Source organism: Nannospalax galili, unplaced genomic scaffold, assembly GCF_000622305.1.
Source record: "Nannospalax galili isolate Female #2095 unplaced genomic scaffold, S.galili_v1.0 scaffold62, whole genome shotgun sequence".
Taxonomy (NCBI): Eukaryota; Metazoa; Chordata; class Mammalia; order Rodentia; family Spalacidae; genus Nannospalax; species Nannospalax galili.
Window position 1 is genome coordinate 1552076 of NW_008348573.1, and position 17236 is coordinate 1569311.

The 17236-nt window shown below is 36.7% G+C and overlaps 1 protein-coding gene across 3 annotated transcripts in view; it reads right to left on the reverse strand.

The window, feature by feature from the left end:
- Glcci1 (glucocorticoid induced 1) overlaps positions 1-17236 on the reverse strand; it is a 96523-nt gene that overhangs the window by 59224 nt on the left and 20063 nt on the right. For all 3 annotated transcript variants that reach the window (XM_008845520.2, XM_008845519.3, XM_017801209.2), the window contains exon 2: positions 7140-7291. In XM_008845520.2, the coding sequence (XP_008843742.1) occupies positions 7140-7160 (21 nt within the window). In that variant the 5' untranslated portion in view covers positions 7161-7291. The remainder of the gene's footprint in view (positions 1-7139; positions 7292-17236) is intronic.

Here is a 17236-nt window from a genome sequence, read left to right on the forward strand (position 1 = left end):
GGGGGGGATGGAAGGGTGAATGTGGCTTAGGGAGTCCCAGCGCGGAGAGCTGCGCTGTAGACTTACCCCAAGAGGCCTGTGGATAGTAGTCTTCCATCCATTTTTATGCAAACAGTGTTTTGTTCTTTATGGCTAAATAACGACCCCCCGGTGTGTGTGTGTGTGTGTGTGTGTGTGTGTGTGTGTGTGTGTGTGTGTGTGTCTCTCTTATTTCTTATCCTTTCATTCTGTTCATGAAAATTTAGGCTTATTGCATAACTTGCCTATTGTGAATAGTACAGCAATAAACAAGGATGCACAAGTATCTCCATAGTATGCTGTCTTATGATTGAGTATATTTCTAGGTTTAGTATAATTGGATCATAAGGTAGTATTCTGAAGAAACTTCATATTGAATTCTATAGTGGCTGGACTAATTCATATTCTCACTAACAGTGTACAAGGGTCTCACTCCCGTCTTTACCATGTTATTTTTTTTAATGAGTCATTCTGACTAGGGTTAGAAAGACTTTAAATATCTTTTTTATTGATTTAGCCCTTATGGCAAAGGATATCGAACTTTTTTTTCATGCTTATTGGTCATCTGTACTTCATTTTCTTTTGTAAATTGTTAAATTTTTGTGTATTTCATACAGAACACCTTAACTTATACCCTCTTCCAATCAGCATCTTCCCATAGCCACCCCCACTGTATTTCATACATTCTGTCATTTGTGTTAAGGCCTATCGAGCCAACAAGTCAGGTTAGTGTTCCCAGACAGTCCTCAGTGGAAGTTCATTCACTGAGGTCTAGTCAGCCAATCTAGAGTCACCCCCTTTAAGAAGATCAGCTCTTACTCACCCAGCAGTAATCAGCTGCCAATAGTTCTTAGGCTAAAATTGGAGCCTACTGCCCATTTCCACAGTTCTGTGCTGGGTTTTTGCACGGGTGTTGTACACTGTTGCTGTAGGTTCATATGAGCAAGGTCCCAGGAGCCGGTAAGACTATTTCCATATGGTCATGCACCTCCTCCCCTGGATCTTACAACCTTTCCACCCCCTCTTTTACAATGATCTCTGAATCCTGAATAGGGGGTGAAGCTTAATATAGAAGTCCTATGCAAAGATGTCAGACTCTGCAGATTCTTATTCTCTATGCTTTGGCCATTTGTGTCCTTTTGTGTTCATGGCCCTCTTGCATGAGGGAGCTTTGTTGATAAGAGTTGAGAGATGCATTAGTATTCTTGCTACCCTTTGCTCCACTATGTTCCATGAGTCTTGGATGTAGAGGTTCCATTGTAGCTGTGTCACCTAGGCTTGGGCAAGTCACAGACAATCTCCATGTGTGTGATCAGTTGTGGATCTCTGTTAATAGACTCTGTTGGCAAAAGAAGCTTCTTTGGTGAGTGGTGACTAGCATATTTCTCTGTAAATATAAGGATACTTCATCTTTTAAGAACTCTCTGTTCATTTCATTTGCCCACTTATTGATTGGACTGTTTAATTAGCCTCTTCAACAAATGATGGTCAAGAAAACTTAATAGCTACATGTAGAAGAAGGAAATAAACCTGCTATCTCTCACCCTGTACAAAAAAACAATCCAAAATGGGTGAAAGACCTTTATGTAAGACCCGAAACTCTGCAACCACTCAAGGAAAAGAGGAAAAATACTTCAAGATTTAACAACAGGCAAAGACTTTCTGATAAGGGCTCCAACAGTGTAAGAAATAATAGCAAGAATGGGGTGCAGAAGGGGAGGCTGAAGAGATAGTAAAGACCTTGCCATGCAAGTATGAGGTCATGAGTAATTCCCAGAACCCACATATAAGAGTGAAGCACGGTGGCACGTGTTTGAAATCTCAGCACTGGGGAGGTGGAGACAGGCGAATCCCTGGGGCTTACTGGGCAGTCAGCCTATCCTAAGTGGTAAGTTCTAGGCCACTGAGAAACTCTGTCTCAATAAACAAGGTAGACAAGCCTGAAGAATGACACCTACGAAGTTGATCTTTATCCTCTATACACAAGGACACGTGCACATAAAACACTATAATCTCAATGAGAAATAGTTGATCTTGTAGCAAAGTTTTAAATTTGGAGTCTAAAGGACAAAAATAACAACTAATTAAATAAATAAAAACAGATAACCCTTTACTTGGAGAAGCCGATATAGTAAAGCTGACAGTTTCACATTAATATTACAATATAAAATACTCTAAAACGAATACTTCCTAAAATTAGCCATAAAATTGTGGAAGCATCCCTAGGATCCAACAAGCAGAGAAAGTTAGAAGTACAATATAAAATATGATTCTATCAGTGTATTTTAAAGATTTTATTTCTATAGGCATAGAAATTCTCAAAATATGCATATCCATCCCCATAAAAAACAATCCTGTTGATAATGACTTTTAAAGAGGATCAAGGAGTTGACAGTCATTATTCAGGCCTTTCTAACTCTAGGGACCATTCTGCCACTAAAAGGCATTAGTTTTTAAACAAAATTAGATAAAATTCAGAAACACCTAACCTGAAACAGGATTACTTCTTTTAATGCAGCTGAATTAAAAATAGCCTGGGACAATTATGGAAGGCTCTAAGTGCATCACGAAGCATCCCTGGAAGAAATGAAAGCCTGTGGGCTTCATGAGATATTTCTTTTTAAAATATATTTTATTATTTTTATTTTATGAGTGTATTGCCTGCATGTATGTGAGTGCACCCGTGTTGTGCAATGCCGTGGAGGTCAGAAGAGGCATCAGATTCCCCTGGAACTGGAATTAAGGATGGTTCGTAACTGCCATGTGGGTGCTGGGAATCAAACCCTGGTATTCTGCAAGAGCAGCCAGTGCTCTTAACCACTGAGCCATCTCTCTAGCTCCGGAAGGAAGTTGTTTTTTTTTTTTAATTTGAACCCGGGTCCCCTGCAAGAGCAGTCAGTGCTCTTACCCTCTGAGCCATCTCTCCAGCCCCTTCATGAGATATTTCAACAGCATGCTAGTATAACATCTGTGGCAGGTGGTAAGCATGGGCATGGTGTCCAAAGTGAAGAGTCTCACCTAGGCAAATGACATTTTTCTTTTCCCAGATAACGTAAAAAGCATTGAATTGATCATTTTGTTAGAATATACATCTAATCAGAGGCACTTCATATTTCTGTTTTAAAAGATGGTAGCACTTTCTTTCAAGGCTGAGTATATTCACTTGAACATAGCCTATTAACTGGAATTGGGTATAGAACAGTAACATCATCAAGGCCGTTTCATACTTTGGATGAATTATTTCACTCACATAGAGAAAACCACCTCTAAGTGTATAAGAAAAAAAAGATTTAAGTATGTAAAACTCAAAGACGAACAGGACAGTAAACTATTAAGGCTTTGTTTTTTAAAAGTTCAAATAAGATCAAGAACAAAGTTAAGTTACTGACAAAACTCAAGGGGCAAAACTTCTAGTACTTCATATTTTTTCAACCATTCTGTTTTGATACTGATTTTTATAAAGTCCACATTGAAATTTTTACAAGTTTTTAATTATGAAAAATAACACCATGCTCCAAAGGCCTATACAGATATATTAAGAGTAGTTATACACTGAGTATTAGAATACTGGATTATATGACAGTAACTACTGAACCTTCACATACTAATAGTTTAGAACTAAGAGTTATTTTCTGCTCATACTATAAGGATAGGTCAGTAAGAAGATTATGCTTCTCCATGTCACTCATGACCCAGATGAATGGAATAACAGTGGACATTATTACTTTCCATTGTTGGAAAAAAAAACAATACCATCTCCTTCAAACTTCTCCCCAAAGCTAGTCTGATGACCATCTACCCATGAGAGAATGCTAGTAGTATCTGCGAAGAGCTGTATTCACTACTATAGCTGGTAAATTATAGGAAAACACCTTTAACTACTGCTGCATTGACTATTTTTGTTTGCCAACTCTACAAAAAATATGTATTAGCTTCACATTTTCAAACAGAAAATTTTAAGTATGGTTAGAGATTATATTTCACACCACAGGTGTTTTAGCCCATTTTTCCATTGCTGTGACAAAACATTCTGACCACTACCAACCTAGGGAGGAAAGGGTTTATTCAGCTTACATCTCTTGGGTCACAGCCCAAGGTAGGAATTTCAGGGCAGGAACCTGGAGGCAGGAGCTGGAGCACAGGCCATGGAGTATTACTGCTTACTAACTTGTTCAGCCTGCTTTCTTATGCAACACAGGCCCACCTGCCCAGGGGTGGCACCAACCACAGTGGGCTGGGCCCTCCCACATCACACAACAATCAAGAAGATGTCCCACAGACATGGCCACAGGCCAATCTAATGAAGGAAATTCCCCAATTGAGGCTCCCTCAACCCAGGTGTGTCAAGTTGACACTAAAGCTATACAGCACAATGGGGCAAAGGTTGAAGAACTGCTACTAATGGAACAAAGGTTGACTATGGTGACCTTAACCCCAAGTTAAATTTTAAGAGCCTGTAATACATTTTTATTCAAAAAGCTATACTTGCGAGCTAAGGAAACAAAAGTAACAAGATTTTACAAAGTGGTTTTTAGTTTTCTTTCTATGAAGTCAAACAGATTATTCTAGTAAGCAACAATGGCAACAATCCATTTCTCCAATGGTCTTAGAAAACAAGTCTTATCTTTAAATTTCTGAGTGAATATGTGATTCTAGCAATAAGTATTAATGTTATAGAAAAGGAAAGAAAAGTGTGGGTCACACAGTAGTGTAATTCAGTGGACTGTGATTCAGCTGGCCTCAAACCTGCATTTCTCCTGCTGTGGGCTCCTAAGCACAAGGACTACATACATGTACCACCACACTTGGCTCAGGAGGTAATTTTTTGCTTTTGAAATTTTTCTTAAGAATTTTAAACAGTTTTAAAAAAACCTGGCAGTGTGGTTCAGTGTAGTATTTGACTAGCATGTAGAATACCAGCATAGCAAAAAAGTCAACCAACACAGAGAGAGAGAGAGAGAGAGAGAGAGAGAGAGAGAGAGAGAGAGAGAGAGAGAGAGAGAGAGAGAGAAAGGGGGACAGACAGGGGACAGACAGGGAGAAGGGATAGAGACCTTTTGGTGAATGCTCATAAAGCCAACCTTTACGTTCCCTGCAGAGTATTTTTCTACATTTTCTTCATTACATATCTATCCAACCAATTTTATTTCTAATTCATTTCAAAGTTGTAGACAGTACTATATTTTACTTACAACTATCTCAGACCACAGTACATTTTTATTTATATTCTATGTTTTTAAAGTTGAGAAATGTGGTGAAATGCACAAGTGCATATTAGGATAAATTCTGACCTAAGTATCCACACTTGTAACCTAAATGCCTATTCAGACAGACAATTTTCCATTCATGTGAATAAAATTATGGTAACTCAAGAGCAGAAAGGACTAGGAAGATGCTGGTCAAGAAAGTATCAGATTTTAGTAAAGAAAAATAACTTCAAGAAATCTACAGTACTTCATAGTGACTACAGTTAGTAACATATTGCATACAGTCATACACAGTTAATAAATGTTTGCTTTCTCCTTCTACCTGCTTCCAAATGGATAAATTAGTGCTTTCATTCTTTTGTGTGCCTTTCCAAAAACTACATTCTGGATCCTTTGACTTTTTTTCTTTATCCCCTATACCCACACTTTTTCACAACTGTGAATTCAACTCTTCTAGAACTATGGTTCTCAGTTTTCTCTGTATCTTCCTGTAAATGCCTTGGCCCATATGTGTAAGATGTGCTAATTACCTCTGATAAGAATTCCAATGACTACCATATCAAACTTATCCTTTAACTCACTACAAGAATGGTAGGCAAAAGATTGGTAGCATAAAAAACTATGAAGGCAGAGCTGATGGGATGGATGATTAAAAAAAAATTCATGGTTTTAAGGTTGCCAGATAAAATGATTTTTAAAAAAGTAGAGTTTTCATAGATCATGTCCAAAGTGTTCTCCCCTTCTTTTTTTCTCATTCCTCAGACAAGAAAGTCTAATTCTGTTTTTAACCTATAAAGCCCCAAATGCTTTCCTAATTTTGAAAGCCCTTACGTTTCCATGCTCTCCTTCATCTAGCATCTACTTATACACAACCTTGTGACCTTCTATTCTTACGAAGGCAACAGATTCTTTATGCTTAATAATCATCTCATATCTTTAATATACTTTATGACGGTCAAAATATTGGTCAAAACTCAGACTGTCATAAAGATGTTGAGCCTTTTTTCCTGACATGAGTTCAAGGCCAGCCAGCCTGGTCTACACAGTGAGCTCTAGGACATCTGGGGCTACAGGGAGACCCCATCTCAAAAAGACTTTTTTTAAAAAAAAGAGAGAATAAACGTTTTTCAAATTAAAACATTAGGGATTCTTCTCCAAATAGGGAAAATATATGACAAATAGCAATAAGTTTCCTATTTCTCTAGTTTCAGCCCTGGCTTTATACCCATGGGAAAAAAAAAACAAACAACTTTCAACATAAACTTTGTTAGCAATGTTGCTGATACTTTCTGTAAATTACTTTTCAAGAGCTGTGCCAACTTTCCTTATAAAAAAAAAAAAATGCCAGGCATGGTAGGGTTTGCCTTTAATTCCAGCACTTGGGGGGGCAGAGACAGGCAGATCTCTATGAGATCAAGGTCAACCTACACAACAAGGTACAGGGCAGCTGGGCTATAGGTAGACCTGTCTCAAAACAAACAAACAAACAAACAAAAAACCCCACATTTTTAAATATGGTTCCTAGTCATTATCTTCATTTTATCAGAAAGTAATTCTTAAAATCATAGCATAAGTCTCTAAAATCATGTAATGTAGCCTAAAATCACCTAAACATTAAATTTTTTTTTTTGGTCTTTTTGAGACAGGGTCTCCCTGTAGCCCCAGCCGTCCTTGAACTCAGAGATCTACCTGCCTCTGCCTCCCGAGTGCTGGGATCAAAGGCGTGCGCCACCACTCCCAGCCCAAACATTAAATATTTTTTAAACTTCTAAATCCAGATGACAAAACAATGATAACACAGCTAACTTTTAAAACAATAGATTTCTGTTTTGTTTGGTATATTTCATACTCAGGATAATTTAATGACATTCTATTTTCAAAACAGAAGAACTGGTTGTGATTTGCTAATTTTACCTGAGTAGCTTTATCTTTCATGCATGAAGGGTAGTGCACATGAGGATCCCGTGGCCACTGTCCTGTGAGGTAAGGTCCTGTTATCGTATCCAAAGAAGAGGTTCGCCTTATCGTGCTAGAGGTTCGAACTTGCTGAGATTTTGGCCTGTCCACTATAAAAGTAAAAAAAGATAAATGTTAGAGTGAATTTTTAAATTATTTAAACTTCAGAGCTTATAAATGTCATTTAATCAATCTTCCTGTAACATATATCCCTAATAGTCTTCTTGTATGATCTGATGAAATTCATGGACTATTTCCCAAGGAAAATACATTCATCTAAGAAGCACACCTTCAGGGCATTCACACACCCTCTGAAGTCCAGTCATTTTAAGTCCTGTAATAAAATCTATACATCATCTCTACTTCTATGACTAATTAAGACTCCATCATGTCTCATGAACTGCTAGTTTTATAACTGTCATCTCTATATCCATTTCAACTAAATCTTACCAGTGCTAAAACAAATTCCACGGTTATTGTTTTTCACAATTTAGCTCCCATTTATCACAATGTTTGTTATCATGCTATTCCTCCACAAGCCCATCCTGAGAGTCATATAAATGACTTGTTTTTTCCAAAAGTAAGAAGAGCTATCTCTGCCTCTATACCTTCTATTTCCTCAGCCTACAACTCTCTCCTCCTAAGTTTATCTGAAAAACTTACTGATCTGCAAGACTAGCTCAGATGTCAGACTGCTGCTGTGAAAACTTCCAAATCTTTTATCTCTTTCCTCCTGTTTAAGAAATTCTCACTCCCCTCTGCTTGTCTCTTTTATCAGAATGAAATTTCAGCAACTACAGACTGAAAGGAAGTTGATGTTTAATACTTACTAAATGTATTCATGACCACACAAAGAACTTTGTATTTTAATTCAATTTCCTTATTTATAGCTAAAGTATTCAAGCATTAGAGGGATTTAATTGTCTAATGAAATAGAGCAAGGGGACAGAGAGAAAAAGGAACTAAGATCTCTGGGCATGCTATAGAGCTCTATCAATCTGCTCTAGCAATCTAATTCTCTTCTCCAAATGGGCACCATAATTATCTCTGTTGAAAATTAGTATTATCACAATAGAAAAACTAGCATATAAAGAAACTAAAGGACTTTCCCTATATCCACCCACTATTTATGTGTATCTATAATAAAGTCCAATGGATTCCAACTTTTCAAGGCTCACAGCCTAAAATTTAGTCTTGTTTTGTTTTGTTTTTATCTGCCTCTTCATTTGCAGGAGGAGTTGAAACAAAATTTTAAGGATTTTTTTTTCTTTTTTCCTTAAACATGAATCATTCAAGTAAAACCAACATTAACTATAGAAATTAGCAAATTAAAGAGTTTTGTTTTACATCAAAGTGTCTCATGTACTATTAAAGGTTGGGAAATACTTATTACTGTCCTTTTAACTATCTTTCTAAAACTGGAACATATTAATTTATCATAAAAACAGAAAAAAAATGCTATATATATGCTGATGCTATATTAGCTAGACATCATCTTAGAAATTCAGCTTTGATTTCTTTGACCCAATAATTATTACAGAACATCTGAAAATTACTAAACTCCTTCCTTATTTTTATTACTTTATCAAAGTTTACTATACACTAAAGGTAGAAAATCTAGTGGTGCCCTACTTCTACTGTTGGAATCCCCTGAAATTTTCTTTGTGACAAAAATCATGACCAATTTTCATGAGTAATGAAGATACATTTTGACTTTAGAATATCAGTTGCATATTTGTCTTATTTATCAACTGAATTAAATTCAGAATATAGAATTACTAGCCTGATCTGTGACTTGGAAAAGTACTTTAATATGTCTAGACCACTGAGCTCTAAAACTTTCTTTTTTGAAAAATTTTCACTTTATATTTTAGTTCTTTATAATTTGGTACATGTTAATTCATGACATTATCATTTTGGCTTATATGCACTGTAATTATAACCTGTCTCATATATTGCTTTCACTTTTAAATATTATCAAGCTGGACACTATGATTTCCTTAAGCTTTACTGTGGTTATTCGTCTCATATGCTTATTATCTCACTTTCTTTCAATCTTTTTTTGAGACAGGGTCTCCCTGTAGCCCCACCTGGCTTGCAACTCACTAAGTAGATCACGCTGGCCTGGACCTCACATCTCATGATCTCACAGATTCACCTGCCTCTGTATCCCCAGTGCTGAGATTAAAGGTGTGTGCCACCATATCTAACTTTAAAACTCCTTTTAAGCTGCAAATGCAGCTGACTTGAGCAGTACAAGACCCTGGGTTCAATACATACTGCCACAAATAAACACAAAATAGGGACTCCTCTTAATGTAATGGTTAAGGTAAATAAATGTGTGTAATTTTTAAAATTGTGTGTTTGCGTACATGTATGTAGAAGCCAGAGGTCAATACTGAGTACCCTCCTCAATTGCTCTCCACCTTATTTTTTGACACATGATATTTCACTGAACCTAGATCGTGATGATTTAGTTACATTGGCTAGTCAGCAAGCTTCAGAGATTCTCATGTCTCTGCCTCCTAGCATTGGAATTACAGGTACAAGCTGTCATGCCTGGCTTTTCTGTGGGTTCTTGAGGACTATAGATGCAGGTCCTCATGCTTGTACAGCAAATACTTTACAGACTGAGCTATCACCCTAGCCAAATCAAGATTTTTTTTCTTTTATGTTTCATGGTGAATTAAATACTTGAATGATCTATAAATGAGCCCCTTGTTCTGTATATTATTCTAATCTATGTCTAATCTATGTTCACTACTTTTTCTCCTATTAAAATCTTATTTTATGCTGAGACAAGGTCTTGCTATGTAGACCAGGCTGGTCTTGAATTTGTATCTGCCTTCCTCTACCCCAAGTGCTGGGATTAAAGGCATGTTCCACCATGACTAATTTCTTTCTTGCTATTGAATGTTAACTCATGAGACCCTTTATCACTTCAAATATAGCATATAGCCTCTTTTTAGTGTTTGTGCTCTATGATTAGCTAGCTACTTTGTTTCAACTAGCAACGGTTTTTATGAATATGGTCTTCAAGTTATTTTAAGTAGCTATTCTATTGGTGAATATGAAGGCTTACAACACCACATGTTATTTAGAAACTAGTTAGATATGATATCACTAATATATTGTGGATATATGAACAAAATAGAAAAATTTATGTATTAAATAAAATAGAGAAACTATTTGCTACATACACCTCAATGGTCCCTGCTTACTTGTGAAGTAATGTTAAGAGCACTAGAAAAAGGTAGCTGAAATTGAGGGCTAAATTCGATCTGTAAACTCAAATCCAATTAGTTTTATCTACTGTCTTTGTCCCTACCACCTCTTATTTTTTTCCTTGAGATAAGATCTTCTGGGAGCCCCAGCTGACCTGGAATTGAATATATAAAACAGGCTCACCTGAATCTCACAGAAATCTGTCTTTGTCTCCCTGGGATTAAAAGTGTGCACCACCACACCCAGCCCTAATTCCAGTTCTTAATTGTATATAAGTGTGTAGACAAGCTCCACACATCATTACTAATAGAAAAAATCTTACTCAAGAAGTGTAACTTAGGATGGCAGTGTTCACTGAAGTCATTATACCAGTCATCATCATAAAAAATTAAAATATATGAAATAAATATGATCACATGTTAAATAATGTTTTAGTCAATGATCAAAATATTTATGATGCTGATCCCTTAGGATAACAAGGCTGAAAATTCCTAATCACGTAGTGATTTCTAGTTATCATAATGTAGTAGTGCAATGCACTACTTATGTGTATAGTGATGTTTGGTTTAAGTAAATGCACCATACTACCAGTCATAAAATGTAAAGCACAATTATGTATAGAATATATAATTGATAATGAAAACAAACTATGTTATCCTATCATTAGAGAATACTCCTCTACTTTAAAAAAACAGTTTATGGGGATGAAAAGAGAGCTCAGTGGTTAAGAACACTAATACACATAAAATGAAAATAAGAAATAAAAGAAGTTTGCTATAAAACAATTTGCTGGCATATGCTGGCAGCAGCCTCATACAGGTTGGATTTACTTTGTCTCTTGATGCAATGAGAGACTATGCTATGATAAATGATTGACCTGTATCAGCTAGTTTTGTCAAGTATACTCTATGTTTGTACAGGACAAAATTGTCTAATCATCTAATGACGCATTTCTTAGAACATGTCCTTGGCATAACATGACTGTACCTGAAAGGCTATATTTCAAACATACTTTAAAATAAAGATTCTCAATATTCCTTCTGATAAAAAAATTTAAAGACATGGAATAGTTCAAAATATCTGTAGAAATTATTAAAGGATTGAATTTCTTAATTAGCTTAAAAGTTGACACTGATAATGTTCTTCCATGAAATGATTAACTCAAACAACTCCACTTACCAATACAACTAATACCTCAGATTTATCAAACCATTTTTCATAAATAGTACAATTTCAACTGCTCTTTTTACCTAAACTAAATGTCCATGAGTTAGGTTTTGACTGTTCAAGATTCTCTCAGTTTTTAAAAATTTATTTGTATATGCTTACTATCAATTCAAGTTTTACATTTTTGTGCAATAAATTCAACTTCTAGAGTAATACAATGGGATGTCCAATTAATTTGTCCCCAGTAATTTTTTTTACTTTAGTGGCAAATTTCTACACACTAATTTTTGCATTTGAAAATCTGCTATTTCAAGATGCTAATCTCCAGTAGAAAGAGGATGCTGTATTTCTGAATGCCATATATAATGTAAACCATACAATAAGCCAAGTACTCACATTCTTTTCTTGGATTATATTTAACACATTCCTATCTTGTTAGCCTATATTCAGTTCAGTCTACATGGGCAAATAAAAATTGTCAGTTCTCTATGTTTAGACCCCAATCAATTTAAGATTAGCTAAAGCTTTCCATTTACAGTGATGACACAAGCAAAACATAAACTTAGGGTACTTATATAACTATTTAAACTTTTAAGAGCTATCATTCCTTACAGTATAGTATAGATTGTCACTTCATGAAACAACTGTCATAACAACACCAACAAGAATCAACTACATCCTTAAATAACTATTTCAACTTTTAAGAGCTATCATTCCTTACAGTATAGTATAGATTGTCACTTCATGAAACAACTGTCATAACAACACCAACAAGAATCAACTACATCCTTAATTCAAAAGCCTCACTGTCACAACTGCAAATAATTCTAACTGTGAAGTTCAGTAACATGCTTAAGAAATGAAGCACTAACATTAATTTTTCTCATTCTTTACTACACAGAAATTTTATTAGCTGTTTAATAAAAATATTGAATAATACAAGCCACTAGTAGCAATAGTGCATCCATCTGTAATCCCAGCATGCCCCTACTGGGAGATGGAGGCAGACAGGAGAATCTTCCAAAGCTCATTGGCCAGCTAGCTTGGCATATACAGTGAAGAGACGTTGTCTCAAACAAGGTGGAAAAGCATGAACTGACAATTGAAGGTTGTCCTCAGACCTCCATATATACCAGCTAGCTTGGCGTATACAGCGAAGAGACGTTGTCTCAAACAAGGTGGAAAAGCAAGAACTGACAATTGAAGGTTGTCCTCAGACCTCCATATACCTTGGTACATCCCTTCACACACATTCACCCCATGCCAAAATACTTACAGCACCCAGTCACATAAAAATATGATTTTGCTTTTTCACAACCACTCCAAGACGCTGAGGCAAAAGGATCCTGAAGTCAAGGCTAGCCTGGGATACATAGCAAAGCCTACTGGAAGAACACTATCAGTGTCAGTTTTTAAGCTAATTAAGAAATTCAGTCCTTCAATAATTTTCACAGATAATTTTTGAACTATTTCATGTCTATAAAATTTTTCTGGAGAGTAGAATGGAAGAAAGCTGAACTTTTAAACAAGGTTTTCATGTTATTAGTTTACTAGATGCTACAAAAATCTTCAGAGTCAATGTCTAGAAAATTGAGACTAAATCTGTAGGAAACAGGTGCTCAAAAATTTTTTTTTCTGACAAAAATATACCCCATTTAAGAGCATCAAAAGCTTGAACATATGCTCAAAAAAATATCTTGGGAACAAGTTCTTTGAAATTTCCAACTAGAAGCTAAACTTTCAGATCTAAACTTTAACATCCAGTCAGCTACTTTAAAGTTACTAAGTACTGGCCATGGTGAAAGAAGCTTCAAATTTAAATACAGAACTCAGGTAAAAGCTTATGAACACTGGGAAGCTTAAAGTTGAGAAAAGATTCCAATAACTAACATTAATGATGTTTGAAAAAGTCATATTAAAAAAAAGAAAAAGTCATATGGAAACCTATTTAATAAGTGTCCTAAATATATAGAATTTAATTGAAGTTACTCTACACAGTAGATAATGCTCCTCCCAGAAGCCATGGGATGCCAAATGAAAAGCCCAGTACCAGGTGTGGGATACTTTACCCCCAGTAGTTGGGTCAAGGGTATCTCAGAGACTACCAAAACAATACAGGCTACTTATTGTTCCTGCTCTTGTTTGCCCACCAGAACTCTATAAGACCTTATGCTGAAGGCACTATACACTTTGGTTATAGGACATGGAAAATCAAGTTAGTATTAACCAGTAAACTTGCTCCCTGTTGCTAGATTTCATAAGATGGTATGGTCCTAGGTAGGCTGCTTGGGGAAAAAAAAGTCATCAACAGCGTTACTCAGGTGTGAACCCTGTGAACTATAATAATGACCAACATAGCAAGATATGCCCATGGGTGCAACAGTGGCATGAATGTTATGGGGGTAAACAACCACTTTCTGGTTGGATTTAAGGTCTGCTCCACAAGAAGAAAAGCATGACTTATACTGTAAATCTGGCCACAAACCCATGGTTGAAGAGCTCAATTATTTTGCTAATGGACATAGTACCAAACTGTCCTCTTAAATTCATATCTTTATACCAATGGTTTAGTGCAGCTCTCAGTTCTCATGAGAGAAGTGGATGATAGTTAAAACGGAAACTCACCATCAAAGTCTGTAGAATGCTAAGCCACAAATAGGCTATCTATATCACCTGTTCCCCAAGGCTCAGGGCCATCACAGAAAAGAAAGATAGTAAGAGCCAGAGGTCAGGAAGAACCAGAGCAAATCTGTCTTCTAGACATGACAGAACCACCACACTTATGAATTCATAGTAGCTATGTTTGCCTACACAAGATCAAGCCAGTCAACACTGTAGCATGGAGGAAGGAAGTCTCACAAGACCCAACTACTAAATGCGGAGCTATTAGACAGCTGATGGTTCTGGAGGGGCGGTTTTCTTTAAGGGTGTGGCATCTGGAAGGTCAACCATGCTCCAGTAGATGGCCCCACACCCGTGAGTATATATATGGGCAGCACAATTTGGATACAGTGGGTTATTTTTAAAAATGAATGGAGGAAGTTGGGAGGGGTGGGGAGTATAGGTGGAGTTAGGGGAAAGAGTTGGAGGATGAGTATGATCAAACAGTGAAAAAAGAAGAGGAAAAAAATGAGTAAAGATTAAAGCTTTTAAATAAAGCATTTGGAGTGCAAATAAAAGTTAACTACAATAAAAATCACTTCCTGAAAAATGTAGTCTCAAAAACTATATTAAGTAGGTTTTCTGTATAAAACCAAAGTGCCAAAGCACAACTAAAGACTGCAAAGTGAAACTTAGATCTTAAGCAGTATGAAATTCAACCTTAACTATTTAATCTTATTGAAGAATCCTGAATCTGAACTTACAATATTCCATACCGAATTTATAAAAATATTTTCCTTTTAAAATAGTATATAGTATATATATAAATATTTTGTTTACTTATTTCACCCTTTATAAAAATTTTAAAAAATGCAGAGAGTACATATAAGACATTAAATAGCTCTGCTCCAATTTAAAAGTATTTTAAAATGACACACTTTTTAACCTGATTAAAAAATAACCATCAATATATACAATTAGAGAGTTTTTCTGTCATTGGTTCCCTGAGATTAAGGATAAATTTGCTAAAATTCCACTTTTAAAAATAGATTTGGCTAAGTATTTCTGTGAAGAGAGATACTATCTTGAAAATTGTCATTTGAAATATATCATCACTACCAAATTGTATTTTATTTTTCCTCACAGTTCAAAGAAAGATTTTCAAGATAAATATTTAGAATTTAAGACTGAGGAGGCGGAAAGATTTTAAGAGCCAGGGAGGAGGTGCATGACCATATGGAAATGGTCCTACAGATGTCTGGGATCCATCTCATACAAACCTACAGCAATGGTGTCAGCATGCACACAAGATCGAAGCAAACTCAGGCAAACAAAACCCAGCACAGAACTGTGAAAATGAACAGCAAGCCCCAATCTTAGTCGAAGAATTACTGGCAGCTGATTACTGCTGGGTGAGGAAGAGTTGATCTTCTCGAAGGGTGAGACTCTAGATAGATTGACTAAACCTGGGTGGATGAACTTGTACTGAGGGACATCTCGGGACACTAACTTTGCATAATAGGCCTTAATACAAATGACAGAATGTATGAACTCCAGTTGGGGGGCGGGCTATGGGAGTGTGCCAAAAGGGAAGGAGAAAGGGAGTATAAAGATGATTTTATGTATGAAATACACAAGAATTCAATTTAAAAAAAAAAAAAAAAGAAAGCAGGTTGAGCACAGGCAAGGGGAGCAAGCCAGTAAGCAGCATTCCTCCATGCCCTGTGCTTCAGCTCCTTCCTCCAGGTTCCTGCACTGTGTTCCTATCTTGGGCTCCCTCGGTGATGAACTATGACCCAGGAGATGTAAGACAAATAAACCCTTTCCTCCTCAGGTTGGTATTGGTCAGAGTGTTTTGTCACAGCAATGGAGAAACAAACTAGAACAAGGATAGAATGTTTGAAGTGAAGCAAAACCCACCCATCATCCATTGGCTGGGGCAGCAGTAATGCCTATTACTGCACTTTGCTCTGGAACCACTTTCAGTTTCACTGATTTACTTTGTGTGTATGTGTGTAATGTGTGTTCTTGTCAAGTTTTTTGAGGGATTTTGTCCTGTTCTCATGGGTTTCAACTCATGCTGGTAGAGTTTTCCCTTCTTCCTTATCTGTCCTCAGGTGCCTGACGTGTGGAGGCCAGTATGAGATGGAACAATCGGAGAGTGACAGATAGTGTATATGTTTCCATGTATGTGCATATCTTTGTGTGTAATTTTATCTCTCTGGCAAGATCTTGAGTGACACTAATCCCACTTCTTTTTATAAGCCTGGCATGAACTTGGCACCAGAACCTGAAAATACTATTACCAGAAGGTAAACAGTAGGTCACTTTCTCACTAATTCCTAAACAAAATATTCTTATAAACACTGCAACTATATGAAGGTCAAATATCATGACCCAGTAAGATTTGTAAGGAATATGTTTTAATTTTCAAAAACTCAAGTAAATTCATCACTTTAAATAAACAAACACAAGGGAAAAAAATTAAGACTGAGGTTTTATTAAATGTGGAAGAGGGACTGGAGAGATGGCTCAGCAGTTAAGAGCACTGACTGCTCTTGCAGAGGATCCGGGTTTGATTCCCAGCACTCACATGGTGGCTACGAACCATCCTTAACTCCAGTTCCAGGGAAATCTGAAGCCTTGTTCTGGCCTCCGCGGCACTGCACGACACGGGTGCACACACATACATGCAGGCAATACACTCACAGATAGTAACCCAGCATAGAACTGGGAAAATGAACAGCAGACCCCAATCTTATCTAAAGGAATGACAACTGATTGCTGCTAGATGAAGAACAGCTGGCCTTCCTAAAACAAAGACCTCTAGATAGGCTGCCTAGATTCACCAGATAGACAAAGTGGGGAATGGTTGGGGTGCCGACAACACAGCAGACATTAGCAGGGATACCAGAGAATAAGGGCTCTAGTGGGGGGAGGGAGGCTATGGGAGGGTGCCATCTGGGAAATGGGTGTATAGTTGAATAAGATGGTTTGGGATGTTCTGTGTGGTATACACACACACACACACACACACACACACACACACACAAAATCAACAA